Source organism: Bos indicus, chromosome 23, assembly GCF_029378745.1.
Source record: "Bos indicus isolate NIAB-ARS_2022 breed Sahiwal x Tharparkar chromosome 23, NIAB-ARS_B.indTharparkar_mat_pri_1.0, whole genome shotgun sequence".
NCBI classification, from domain to species: Eukaryota; Metazoa; Chordata; class Mammalia; order Artiodactyla; family Bovidae; genus Bos; species Bos indicus.
In genome coordinates this window covers 19,296,329-19,311,252 of record NC_091782.1, presented here as the reverse complement: position 1 = coordinate 19,311,252, position 14,924 = coordinate 19,296,329, and the positions used below count along the sequence as shown (strand labels likewise).

Genomic DNA, 14,924 nt, shown 5'->3' with positions numbered 1-14,924 from the left:
GACTCGGATATAACCTGGCTGAAACAACCTCCGTGCGGAAGAGGCCAAGCACAGCAGGAGCCCAACTCAGCGAAGCTCCCACGCTAGAAGCGGAAGGCGAAGAAACCCAGTGCAGGGGAAGGCCCATCATGCTGGAAACCGGGACAGCGAAAAACGAACTTAGCAGAAAGCTCACGCAGCCCAGTCTCAGATTCCAGAAGACCTCCAGTTAAGGTCAACCAGCTACAACATGCAGTGCCAGTTCAACAAAGATATAAAACTACAGCTGACCACGGAAAATATCACACACCCTTGGACACCGCTATAAGGACTCTGAGGATTGAGACTAGCAAGAGGGGGAGGCCCAATACCCCTCGCCGTCCCAGTTCAGCAGGAAGTAGCCAGAAAGACCTCAACGCCCCTATTCCCAAAGAATTGGGCCTCCCATCTCTTGAGGGGGGAATGTTAGGTAGGTAGAATAGAGAAAAGGAGTCCAAAATGGCGGTGACTAGAAGACAAGGAAGGTCAAAGAAGGTCCGAGGACCAGAGTGAAGACTTCAGGCAGAACAAACAGCACTCCTGGCTAAGCCCAATTTGCATAGGGCAGGCCCAGGTGGAGGAAAAAACATATAAAAGGAGGAGCCAAAGCGCTTTCTCACGGACTCTCTCTCCCGCGTGCGTGCGCTCTTTTCTTTCTCTCTCTCTCTCTCTCTCTCTCTCCTGCTATCTTCTAAATAAAATAGAGCTGTAACACTGAAAAAAAATAAAAAATAAATTAAAAAGAGCTAATAATCATGACAAAGCATGAGTTTTTAAAAATTTATAAGATGAAAATCTATACCCAAAGGAAAATAAATGAGCAAAAGACATGATTAGGTAATTCACTAAACACACATATATAGGCAATATATGTTTGGGGAAAAAAATTCATCCTTACATTAGTGAAAGAGTTGAACTTAAAATAAGATATTATTTGCTATCCGTTTACAAATACCTAAGGCTGGCACAGCTTGGAGGAATGACATTTTTGTACACTGCTGCTGAAAAAAACCTCCATCTTACTGAAGAGTAATTTGGCCATTTATGTCCTCCAAAACCTATGAGAAATGCTCTTTCATTCCAAGGCCCTACTTTCAGTAACATCTATGAAAAGGGTATGAAATGTATATATAAAGATGCAGAAAGGACCCACATATGTAAAGAAAAAAATAAAATTAAGAGCAGAGATGTCTTCTGGGTTGAGACTCAACGTCAGTTCTGAGTTACTTACCATAGCATTTACTTATGACAATACTTGCCCATAGGTTTTAACAGGGACTGCCTTTTCTAAATAGTTCACATTGTATATTGTATTCGGCCACTAGGGGGACTGGCGAATTCACCAAAGCAAGGATTGTTTGCTAAGGATGGTATCAGAGGGGGCCCCCCTCACAAGTTTTGGGGTTTCTTTTTTTTTTTTTTTTTTGAGAGGTAAAATGTAAATATATTATGCAGCCCTAAGCAACGAGCCAGTGAAATCACATCTACAAATTTAGCCTATTTCCCTGTTTACTTAAGAAGTTTTGTGATGGCAACATTCTAGACAGCAGCCTGCAGCTGCCGTAACAGCAGACTCTGCAGACTGACCAGCAAGGGCTGGAAGAGGGGTCTGCCTGCTCAACTGGCACTTTCTCCAGACTCGGCTGAGTTCCGGGAATTCCTAAAAGAAACTCAGCTTCAAACATGCTCTGGAGACACTTAAGCCTGACCCCAGGCTGCCTCTCCACGTCTCCTCAGGTGGGAGAAAAGGGCTGGAAATCCAAGTCCAAACCCTAACATTCTGATATTGATGCCTCCACTGCGTTGAGTAACATCAAGTTACTTTCAGCAAGTCAGTGACCTGTTTTGCCCAGCTCACAATGCCTGCCCCACCTCTCTATCTAGCACTGTAGCCTGAGGCGAGACACGCTAAGTTAAGGAACATCCTTCTTGAAAGGGTCACCATTATCATGTTCATTGTTACGCAAATGCAAAAGATATCCAGTGAGCCATGATCTTGAAAATCCTAAATCAAAACACTTCGAGACAAAAAAAAAAGATGGTCCAACTTAAGAGAAAGTTCTGATGACTAGAAAGGAATTGAGGGGGGGAAAATCTGTTTCAGAAGAAAGTCTGTTTCTCTGGTACCATCTGTGAAATTCACAATAATTATTTCCATTTCCGTTAGGCAGGAATAACACCTTACATAACCAAGGCACTTTCACACGCTGTCATCTCAGCTGAGTTACACAATAGCACTGTCTGGCGGGGAGAAAATAGTACAGCAAGCCAAGTTAGCTTCTTGTGGATACTCTTTAACCAAACACTTGGTTTCCAATCCCTGTTTATCTGCTCAGCAAACAAACAAAAGATCTAGGACAGTGGTTTTTAACCCTTTTTTGAATCACAGACTCCCTCCAAGAAATAAAGCAAGTCCTGGGTCCTCTCTGCTGGAAAAAATGCATACACATCCAGAGTTGTGCACTCAGCCTTTGCTGGTTCATGGAGCTCCTTTCCTTACTGAAACCTGTGGACTCCATGTGAAGCTGAGCTCAGATGTGGTCTCCTGAGTGGATACACCTCTCCAGCAGAAAAGGAAGCCATGGGTCTTTGGTTAATGTGGCGTGGCAATCTCAGGGTCTGGTGTTCTTCCAGGAGCCCTAACCTAGAAACCTGAAACCCTTTTGCTGCTGCTGCTAAGTCACTTCAGTCGTGTCCGACTCTGTGAGACCCCAAAGACGGCAGCCCACCAGGCTCCCCCGTCCCTGGGATTCTCCAGGCAAGAACACTGGAGTGGGTTGCCATTTCCTTCTCCAATGCATGAAAGTGAAAAGTCAAAGTGAAGTCGATTAGTCGTGTCCAACTCTTCACGACCCCATGGACTGCAGCCTACCAGGCTCCTCCGTCCCTGGGATTTTCCAGGCAAGAGTACTGGAGTGGGGTGCCATCGCCTTCTCCGACCCACCCTTAAAACAGCAGCACCCTTCTTTAGGCCTGATCAACCTGAAAACTGCAGAACATTCTGGAGCTTAAAGCTAGAGTCCCAGAACCTTTTTCTGCTTGCTGAACTAGCCACCTTGGGCAATTAGTGGCTCTAATTTCTATTGCTCCACTGGCCCCTGCTTGTAAGGAAAAGTGAAAGTCTGAGTCACTCAGTGGTGTCCGACTCTTTGCGACCCCATGGATTGTAGCACGCCAAGCTCCTCTGTCCATGGGATTCTCCAGGCAAGAATACTGGAGTGTGTTGTCATTCTCTTCTCCAGGAGATCTTCCTGACCTAGGGATTGAACCCCAGTCATTGAGGGCAAATTCTTTACTGTCAAACCCACCAGGGAAGCCCCAGTTGTAGGTAGGTAGTAAATCATACCTCCACCCTCTCCCTGCACTTGTAGATGCACCTGGAATGCAGAAGACCAAAGACCAAGCTCTAATGGGCAGAGATGGAACGTTCTACAATCTCTTTTTGTGGCATGAAGGCTACCCACTTACATGTACTCACTTGGGGGTTTTCTGAGAGACTGTAGCTGTTCTCCACAGCACTGTTCTCTAAAGGCAAATGTACCCCTAAACATTCTCTTCAGCCATAAAAATCAATCACAGAGCTCCCATCCACTGTTTAATTTAAACCTTTCACTAAAGTGTTCCTAATTTCTACCTGAGCTGTCCCATCCGATGAACAGTGCCACAAATCTGATATATTAGCACAGAGAAAAAAGAAGTGGGGGCCTGGGTTTGGAGACTGGAAGACTCATGTCAAATCCCAGCTTTATCATTTATTGACTGACGCACTGGGCAGGTCAAACCTATGTCCTCCTTCATTCTTTGTAATATACCTCTCCGTGAGATATATTAGGAGATCCAGGGAGGTCATTTATGAGAACGCCTGCCTCGATGCTGCTCTCTGCCTTACCAGACCTTGGGTTAATACAGACAGTATCAATACAAATAGTCCCTATTACCGGGTCCCAAACTAGCCTTCTTTTAAACGTCAAAAGATGCCTTCTGGTTCAGTGTACTTGGCTGGGGCAACCAAATCCCAGTCAGCCCTCCTGATTTTTTAAACTCAACTGTATCTCTTCTCTCCCGTGGTGATGTCAGAGTCTCCTTTCTCTTGAACCTTCTTCAGGTCTCTGCTGTAGAGGAGGCGGAGATGAGAGCCCGGAGGACCGCTTCCAGCGTCCATGGACTCAGCTATGCAGATGTTGATTTAAATATTAAAAAGCGAGCCGGAGACAAAGAAAAGACCTTTGTTTAAAAAAAAGGCATCAATCAAAGGAAACAGAAACTTCAGGGGCCACGGAAAGTCTAGAGGGCAGGGCTGGCCTCTTGATCAAAGCTTCCCTCGCTTTCTCTGATTGGGCGTTTCCGGGTTCGGATGCCCGCCGAGCTCCCTGGGCCCTCGCCCGCCCACCGAGATGCTCCTTCCCTTCCTCCGCTGGGTGGTCCACCTCTTCCCCCAAGGGAGGCCTGGCTCTACGCTCCGAGGCCTCCAAGGAGGATACGGCCGACATCAACTCACCAACCTCAACCGGCAGCCGAACTGCCGAAGTGCAGGCCGAGGATCCGGGAGCCAAGGGCAAGAGGGACGCCGCGGCCACCTGCTTCACCCGCGGAGGCGCGTTCCGGGGTTGCCAGGACACCAGCCCAGCAACGCGAGCCGCCGCCTCCCACCAGGCGGTGCTTCCGGGCCCTCTAGGCTTCCCTCGACTTCTGGGCCGCCGCACGTGATGGAGTCTTTTGAAGGAGCAAAACCAATGTAGGCAAGGACCAATGGAAAAGTGGCTTTGTGTTCCTGAATTTTTTTTCTTTTTTTTCAAGAACTGTGGGGACTTCCCTGGTGGTCGAATGGCTGACTCACTCCCGCGCTCCCAATGCAGGGAGCCTGGGTTCCATCCCTGATCAGGGAACTACCCTGTGAGAGGCAACTAAAAGCCGGTGCAGCCAAGTAAACAAATACTTTTTTTTAATTGTGATTCTTCTCCAGGCAATTTTCATTATCAGGACTGTAGCCTCTGGTGGCAGTGAATGATGAGCCCTCCACAAAGCTTGCAGATGCGGTCTTATAACTGGCATTGATTGGACAAGATCACCTAACACTTCAGAGCGTATTTTCTGGGCCAGGCGCCTGGTGGATGTTATCTTCCTTAAGCAGCCAGCTGCATTTTTCAAAATAGAAAGCTGAGTTTGAGCAAGGGCTTGCTCAAGGTCACCCAGAAAACTGAGATTCATTTCCAAGCTTTCTCACTCCAAATCTACCACTCTGTCCATCATACCAACTTAAATTATCTTACTTAACTCTTATCAGCAACTAGTCAATTTTGCAAGGAAACCTTCTCTCCGACTCTAGTTTAAGTCCCTCAGTTCAAATTCTGATGCATTTTTTCCCTTGGTGAAGTGGAAAAAAATTAGACTGTGTTTTTATTTTAATAAAATTTTTACCGATTATAAAACAAAAAAGTAGTCATTCTAGAAACCTTGAAAAAAAATTTAAAAGTATTGTTGCCCAGCTAACATTAAGATGCTGCGATGCCAGGAAGGCAGAGATTTTCGTCTGTTTTGTTCACTGCTATACACCAAGCACTTAGCACAGTGCCTAGCATATATAGGCACTCAATAATCACTGTTTAACAAATAAATGGGTGAATGGATTATGGATTTAAATGGCCCGAGCTGAGCTACTCCCTCTTCTGTTTTCATCCTTCTGGAAAGAGACCAAGTCTCTAACCTGCACCATCAAGTTTCAAGACATCAGGACAGACAGCAGCCAAAACTCTCATCCTAGACAAGCCCTGCGTACTGTAACTCCTAAACTTTCCCTTACTCTGCAGCTTTAAAGCCTCCTGGGCCACTTTGCGGTCATCCCCTGGGCAAGTTTTAGATGCCCCTCACCCTGGGCTGAGGTCTGGCAGGGCGTGGGAGTCACCCTAAGGAGTTCCTGGGGGCAGTGGAGCTCCAGAAGCTGCCTGACTGCCTCGATTCAGCAGTAGAGGTGAGGGTTTGGACGCTCGGTGTATCAAGAAGCCCAAGGCCTCCTGAAGCTCCCAGAAAAGTCTGTGTGTATAGGCCATCCAGCAAAAAGGGCTTATCCTCTCTCTTGGCTGCATCCCCCCAAACCAAGCCTGGCACAGAGGTCACCGCAGAACCCACATGGAAACAGAGGGTTGATGCAGAAAGCGGGCTGATCTTGGGCCCTGAAATCAACTTTCTCGAGGGCTGTAGGGCCCTCCTTGCAGCTCTGCAGTCTGGGATCCTGCCATGCCATGAGCTGGGGGAGGGAGGAGGGGTCCCAAATGCGTGGGGTTGGGATCCCAGGGCCATCACTAGCACATATAGGGTCTAGTGCCTAAATAAGGTTTTTTTTTAATCCATGTTTTTGTGGGTCATAAGTTGTTGTATATCAACATTTTCATGATCCAGCCTAACCATAAAAGGCAAATGCTTCTGGGAGGTTACATGGCGAGGTGGAAGGAAGGTGAGCTAGACCTTAGCTCCACCAACCCCTCTGCCCCGCAGAACCTCACTTTACAGTCACTCACTGGGGGCTCAGCTCTGAGAGGGGACAGCAGAGCGAGGCAGTTGGTGGGAAGAGGTAAACCGGGCAGATGTTTAGACACTGGTTAGGGAGGGCCAGTTCTGGCTTTTGCTTGGCCTGCTCTGAATCCAGACCCTCTAGAACAAATAGTGAGGCAGTGATAAGAACTAGGTGGGTGCATACTAAGTCACTTCAGTCATGTCTGACTCTTTGCAACTCTATGGACTGTGGCCCGCCACACTCCTCTGTCCATGGGATTCTCCAGGCAAGAATACTGGAGTGGGTTGCCATGCCCTCCTCCAGGGGATCTTCCTGACCTAGGGATTGAACCCTCATCTTACATCTCCTGCATTGGCAGGCGAGTTCTTTACCACTAGTGCCACCTGGGCAGCCCAAGAACTAGGTGCCTAGGGAATTACAGGAAGCCAGACAGCAGAGGGGGAATCAAATAAACTCTACCCCTGCTCCTCTGGGGTCTTTAGCAGAACACAGGGAAGAAGCCTGATTCCAGAAGGATGGCATTGTGTACTAGTCAAGTGGTCAGGGACATGGTAAAATGCTTCTCGTGTATGGTAAACCTCAAGAGTTTCCATCTAAATTGGGGAGGGGTCCTTAATCATCAACTCTCCCCGCAGCTGTATGGCAAACAGTGCATATATGGGAACCTCTTTTCTCCAATGTCAAGAAAAAGTCACCACAAACCCACCTGACATGCATGTCCCATAAACACACACCAGAGGGCAGTGTAAACCAGGACATGAGAAAAAAATCACAGAGCCTCCTACAAAGAGGGCGCTGGGGAAATGGGTGTGGGGTGGATTACTGATGCACCATTGCCTTTGAAAACTTTCAGTGGTAAACAGAGGGAGCCTGGCAAAGGTGGCCGGGATGGAGCATTTGTACCTCAGAACCTGCTACCACCAGCAGCTCCCAAAGCCTCAAGGACTTCCCATCAGGTCAGGTCAGGAAACAGCTTCCAAGCACCTCCCGTGTGCAAGGCACTGTGCTGGGGACAGGAATTCAAAAGTGAGTAAAACCCAGTCCCTTCTCCAACTGAGCGCCTATGATGTGCCCATCTCTTTACATTCATTATCCCACTTAACTCTCACAATGGCAAAGTGCTATAAGAATCATCCCCATTTTACAGATGATGAAAAACAGACTCAGGGGGGTAAAATACTAGTCCCACTGTGTGCATGCTAAGTCACTGCAGTTGCGTCCGACTCTGCGACCCTATGACTGTGGCCCATCAGGCTCCTCAGTCCATGGGATTCTCCAGGCAAGAATATTAACGTGGGTTGCCATGACCTCCTCCAGGCGATCTTCCTGATCCAGGGATCGAATCCATGTCTCAAGTCTCCTACATTGGCAGGCAGGTTCCTTACCACTAGCGCCATCTGGGAAGCCCACTAGTAACTGGCAAAATTGGAGTTTAAACCAGGTCTGCCTAGATTCAGAGCTGGGGCCCTCACTACTGTGAACCTTCTTTCTAAAAAAAAAAATGTATTTATGTATTTATTTGGCTGCTCCAGTTCTTAGTTGCCTCATGTGGGATCTAGGATCTTTGCTGCAGTATGTGGAATCTAGTTCCCTGACCTGGGATCTAAGCCAGATCCCCTACATTGGGATCGTGAAGTCTTAGCCATGGGACCACCAGGAAGTCCCCAGGTCCTTCTTAGTGTGTGCTCTCACAAGGCGATTAAGAGGATTAATGAATAAACACATGTAAAGCACTTAGCACACCCTACACAGGGTAAGAAGCCAATAAGTGCACTTTTGTTAAGAGTACTTCCTTCTGTGACTGCTTTCTCTAAGCGCCAACTCAAATCTGGAGCAAGGGGAGCTGAACAGCATCTGGCCTGTTTTGTTAGAGAAGGGCGAAGAGAGAAAACAGTAGATGTGATTTTCACTTTTGCAAGTTGTTGAAGAGCTTCCCTGGTGGTCCAGTGGCTAAGACTCTGAGCTCCCAATGCAAGGGGTGCGGGGTTTGGTCCCTGGTCAGGAAACGATCTCACATATCGAAACTAAAGACTTCACATGCCACAGCTAAGAGTTTGCATGCCGAAACTAAAACATCATTCCACAGTGAAGATCAAAGATCCTGAGTGCCTCAACTAGGACCTGTCATAGCCAAATATATAAATAATTCTTTTTTTAAAGACGTACTCAGGAAAGTTCTGTCCTTAGATCACTCATATTTTTATTATTCTTTTTTGCTGGTTTTATTTTTTATACAGTTTTTAAAGGCTACACTCCATTTGGTGTTATTACATGAATACTGGCTATACTCCCCGGAGATTACAGTACACCCTTGTAGCTTATCTTACACCCAAGAGCTTGTACCTCCCCGTCTCTCACCGCTGGTAACCACTAGTTTGCTGTCTCTATCTGTGAGTCTGCTTCTTTTTTTTATATTCACTAGTTGGTACTTTTTAGATTCATTTATTGCTCCATTGACACAATGTGATCATAAGCCGAGGTAGAGCCCAAAACTGGAAGTCTAGACAGGTTAGGAATCAAACCAGTACTCCCTGGAAACCTCTCAGACTTTGGCAACAATGAGCAAAGACAGCAAAAAGGTGCAGTGCTCATCAGAGGCACAGGGGATGTGCGTGTGCGTGTGTGCACACGTGCATGCATGCACTCCTGCTGTCCCACCGCCTGTATCCCAGCACCCGAGGGCACTGCAGCTGCCGCATGCCTTTACCTCTTGTCCACTCATTCTTCTTCTCAGGGGCCTTTCCCTACCTGCTCTCTCCTCAGACCCCACCACCACTTCCTTCCTTACTCATATGTCAGCCACCTACTTCACTTGCCCTTTTTCTCTCTGCTTCCACATTTTGGTCTTTGTATGAGTCAGCTATTGCCACAGTACTGTTCTGTAACAAACTTCCCCCAAACTCAGTGACCTACGACAAGCATATATTCTTATCACTCATGAGTCTAGAGGTAAGCTAACATCAATCTACTTCAGGCTGCAGGTCAGATTGGCTCCAGGGTGTCCCTGAGATTCAGCTTCATTCCTCAGGTTTTGTCTCACTCTCCTGGGGCCCAAAGCTCCCCAAATAATGTTCTTGTTTTTTTAGTATTTATTTTTAACTTATTTATTTGGCTATACTGGGTCATGGTTGCAGCATGCGAGATCTTCACTGTGGCGTGCAGAATCTTCAGCTGCAGCAGTCGAACTCTTAGCGGTGGCTTGTGGGAACTAGTTCCCTGACTAGGGATTGAACCCAGGTCCCCTGCATTGGGAGCTTGGAGTCCGAGCCACTGGACCACCAGGGAAGTCCACACAAGACATGTTCTTCTCGTATGAAATGGCATAAGCACGAGAGGGGGTATGAATTAGCACACCGCCCCTTCCACCCATATTCTCTTGGCCAAAGCAAATTATGTGGGGAAACTCAAAATCATTGAATTGAGGACGTGTACTCCATCCACATCCAGTGGGGGATAATACAGAGTCCTATGGTACAGGGTGTGGATGTGTAATCCAAGTACAGGGAGAGCCTGGTGAACTGAGAACAATCATTTCATCCAATGAGTTTCATGTGCATCAACCGTTCCTCCAAAACATCCATGGGGGTAGGAGGCTATTTGTCCTCGTTACCGTACACAATATCTTCCTCTTCAGTCATCTCCAGCTCCTATAACAAACCGTAGTCCATTTTTCTGATGCCTGCACTGCTCACTGGTTCATGAAATGGGGCTTTGGCAAGAGTAAGGCCTTGGCTGCAGGACTCCCTGCTTCCTCCACACCAAACGGCCTTGTGATGTTCACGCTCTAGAGTAAGGCATGGACATGTCCTTCCAGCACACTCCAATCTTTTCAAATTCCTATTCGGCTTTTTCATTTTCCAGAAATATTCTAAATTAGATGTGCCTTTCTCCTGGATGAAACAGGCCTTGATGACTTCCAGATGTTCCTTCCTCATCTAGACAGGACTCAGATTCAGGGAAGGGGTCAGGTCAGAAAGAGGCAGGACTGCCTACTTAACACATTTTGATTTTAAACAGACACTGTTGGATACAAAGCCCTCAGATTCAAAAGAGTCTTTCAGAGCAGAGGAAGAAACGTTCAGAAATCATCATGATTGGAAGCAGCATCCTTCAAACAGGGCTTAGATTTATTCTGAAAGATGGCGTTTGCATCACCGCTGAGCACTTAACCGAATGCACTTAGGGGGAAGCAACCCACTTATTACTGTGACGGGCACGGGAAGTTAACTGTGAACTTGGCAGCTCCTATTACTCACACTGGAGGCTGTGGTCTGACACTGAGACATTAGTTGCCTAGCAGTTTCTCATGGAGATGACAGAAAATAAGAGAAAAATCCATGAGAACAGTCTTCAAGGCACCATGGCTAGCTGGGGACTGCCATCACACAGGTGGACATTAATAAACTTACCCTGCATAAAAAGAAATGGGTGACACGTGGTGTCTGGTCTCGGGACCACAGCCAGTCCACTTCATATTGAAAGTCCACAGCCATACAGGAGGTCCCTGGAGTGGCCGAGTTTATAGAGACAGAACGAAGAACGGTGGTCACCAGGGCTGGAGTGGGGGACAGGGCGTTGTTCTTTAATGGGTACAGAGTTTCAGTTTGGGATGATGGAAAAGTTCTGGAGACAGACAGGGGTGATGGTTGCACAACAATGTAACTGAACTTAATGCGAGTGAATCATATACTATACTTAAGAATGGCTAAAATAACAAATGTTATGTATATTTTACAATAAACATGTTTTTAAAGTTGGTGACCACCGGAAAAATCTACCTAGCAGTTCACCTAAGTGGACTTTTCTACACCTATGTTGTATTTCAATGACTTAAAAATTTTTTTTAATTGTCGACACAATTTGTAAAGGTTAATTTACAGTTACTACAAAATACTGGCTATATTCTCCACGTTGCACAATGCATCCTTGAGCCTATCTTATACCCTTTTGTACCTTCTACTCCCCCACCCCCATATTGCCCCTCTTCTACCTCCTCACTGGTAACCACTAGTTTAGAGTCTATATCTTCAAAGGCTGCACTGCACAGCTCATGGGATCTTGGATCCCCGACCAGGAATTGAACCCACACCACAGCAATGGAGGTGTCAACTCCTAACCACTGGATTGCAAAGGAATTCCCTTCAATGACCTTTTTAAACAACAAAGAAATAACTACGAAATGAGAGACAGAAATAAGTGCTGTGCGAACTTACAGTTGCCTGTAGGCACTGCTGTATTTAAAATGGATAACCAACAAGGACCTACAGTATAACACAGGAAACTCTGCTCAGTGGCAGCCTGGATGGGAGGGTAATTCGGGGGAGAATGGACCCATGCATATGTAGGGCTGAGTCCCTTCGATGTTCACCTGAAACCATCAGAACATTGTTAACTGGCTATAGTACTGTTAGTCTCTCAGTCGAGTCTGTGCAACCCCGTGGACTGCAGCCTACCAGACTCCTCTGTCCATGGTACTCTCCAGGCAAGAATACTGAGTGGGTAGTCATTCCCTTCTCCAGGGGATCTTCCTGTCCCAGGGATCAAACTAGGGTATCCTGCAATGCAAGCAGATTTTTTACCACCTGAGCCACCAGAGACGCCTCATATAAAATAAAGTTTAAAAAAAAAAAAAAAGAAGAAGTGCTGCAAAGACAATCAAATCAAGTAAAACAAAAGAGCGTGAAGGAGGGCGAGGCAGAGCTCAGGACATGGCACCTGCTAGGCTATGCTGTGGATTTCATTCCCTATTAACCTCAGGAAGCAATTTTATACCTTTATTTTAGGGAGAGATTAGATTAAAATTCAGGTACTTAGTACAGCATGACAAATAGTTACTACTTAACATATTTATTTATTATTTCAAAGAGGACAGTGTTAACTCATCCAGGATAAATCAGAGCCTTCTCATTTATAACTGAAATTCAAAATTTTAGCAAAATTCAAGAGATTTTTGTTTTGGTATTTTATTTATTCCATCGTTAGTATTTTTTTTAATCTGGTCACAAAGTTTTGCATAAAAAACAAATGCAATCAATCTTTGTTAAAAATCAAATAAAATACTGATATGTATATATATTGGGCTTCCCTGGTGGCTCAGACGGTAAAGAATCTGGCTGCAATGCAGGATACCTGGGTTCGATCCCTGGGTTGGGAAGATCCCCTGGAGGAGGGCATGGCAACCCACTTCAGTATCCTTGCCTGGAGAATCCCATGGACAGGGGAGCCTGGTGGGCTATAGTACATGGGGTTGAAAAGAGTCGGACACGAGTAAGAGACTAAGCACAGCACAGCACATGTATATATGTGTGTGTGTGTGTGTACATATGTGTGTATATACATTTATAAATGTCTCTGTATGTGTATGCACGTGTGTGAAAGAAAATAATTTTCCTTAACAAAATTAAAGACAATGTTTTTAACTCTATAAGCATAAACTTCTGGATTTTGGCTTTGACTAAAATCAGCTAAAATTAAAGCCAGGTCTTAACTTTGGGGACTGAAGAGGTAAGGAAAATGTTTGGAGTGAGACTCCGAGGAAGCCAGCTTCAAACCACCATTCGGGGAAAGTTCTCGTGACCGCCCTGCTCGACCTTTCCTTGCTTCTCCTCTGTGTTCTACTAGTCACCCCAACTACCATAATCTGGACTGTTTTCTGCAGTTCTACTCTCTGGGGAAAAGAAAGCATCAGCTGTCTGTCAGGCATCAATATTTCTGCAAGACTGCTCCAAAGTCTTTAATTACTGACTCTCTCTGTCTGCCAAGTGCCATCTAATACCTCCAATTTATCATCCTCACAGTCCCTTGCTAGGGTAAGGGTAACATCACCATCCACAGAACTGACAGCCAGACTTCGATAATTAGCCCATCATCCATCAGCCTGTCACTGAGGATGAGGAAGAGATAGAGAGAGAAAGAGAGGGGCAGGGCGCTGACCCTGCTTCCTGTGGGCACTGTTTCAACTTCTCAGGCTCCTGGCTACTTCTGCTTTTACCACTATTTGCAGATGAAAGAAAAGAATTTGAGAAAGAACAGATACTTGTATAGGTATAGCTGAATCACTGTGCTGCACACCTGAAAGTAACACAATAATGTTAATCGACTATACTCCCATATACAATTTTTAGTAAAACATTAAAAATAGGACTTCCCTGGTGGCTCAGTGGTGAAGAAACCGCCTGCCAATGCAGGAGACACAGGTTCGATCCCTGGTCTGGGAAGATCCATGTACTGCAGAATGACTAAGTCTGGGAGCTGCAACCACTGAGCCCAGGTGCTGCAACTGCTAAAGCCCACATGCTTTAGAGCCCGTGCTCTGCAACGAGAGGCCATTGCATTAAGAAGACCATGGATCGCAACGAGAGTGTGGCCCCCACTCACCGGAACTAGAGAAAAGCCCTCGCAGCAATGAAGACCCAGCACAGCCAAAAATAAACAAATGTTGTTGTTTAGTAGCTAAGTCATCTCTGACTCTTTGCGATCCCATGGACTGCAGCACATCAGGCCTCCCTGTCCCTCTCTGTCTCCCAGAGTTTGCCCAAGTACGTGTCCATTGAATTGGTGATACAATTCCAACCATCTCATCCTCTGCCACCCTCTTCTCTTTTGCCTTCAATCTTTCCCAGCATTAGGGTCTTTTCCAATGAGTTAGCTGTTCCCATCAGGTGGCCAAAGTATTGGAGCTTCAGCATCAGCATCAGTTCTTCCAATGAATATTCAGGGTTGGTTTCCTTTAGGATTCACTGGTTTGATCTCCTTGCAGTCCAAGGGATTCTCAAGAGTCTTCTCCAGCACCACAGTTTGAAAGCATCAATTCTTCAGTGCTCAGCCTTCTTTATGGTCCAACTCCCACATCTCTACTTGACTCCTGGAAAGACCATAGCTTTGACTTTACGGATCTTTGCCAGCAAAGGGATGTCTTTGCTCTTTTAGAAATAAAATTTGAAAAAAATAAAGATGAAAGAAAAGGCATTCAGCTGAAACTCTCTGATTCCTGGAAAGTATATCCTAGGGAGTATTTTCTAACCCACATCCCAAGAGGGCACCATGACCACCCAAGGTTATCTGGAGTCTCTCCCAAAGATGCGAGGAGCTTGGAACAAGAAGAAAAGATGAAAGGGGGAAACTCAAGGTGTCAGTTTCTTGGCTCACATCTCTCAAGGCAGAGAAGTTTTGAACAAGCTTTTCAGGTCCAACCTCCATAAGACACAAGTACTTGTCTCTTTAAGGAAAACTTAACCCTGCCAAGAGCTGGAACAGCAGCCAGCAAACCTTCTGATTGCTCCTCCTAAGAGCCTTCCCTGATGCTCAAGTCAGGGCAGGGTGTGTGCCCATCAGCTTGATCACTTTTATATCCACTTACTCATCGGTCCGTGTTCCCGAGCCCCCTGATCCCCAA

At 46.2% G+C, this 14,924-nt stretch overlaps 1 protein-coding gene across 1 annotated transcript in view; it reads right to left on the bottom strand.

Annotated features, from left to right (window-relative positions):
• SPATS1 (spermatogenesis associated serine rich 1) overlaps positions 1-14,924 on the bottom strand; it is a 35,294-nt gene that overhangs the window by 18,845 nt on the left and 1,525 nt on the right. Inside the window, exons 2-3 of the mRNA XM_070777611.1 lie at positions 4,517-4,731; positions 4,066-4,188 (exon numbers count right to left, since the gene is read on the bottom strand). Of these exons, the coding sequence (XP_070633712.1) occupies positions 4,066-4,188; positions 4,517-4,731 (338 nt within the window). The remainder of the gene's footprint in view (positions 1-4,065; positions 4,189-4,516; positions 4,732-14,924) is intronic.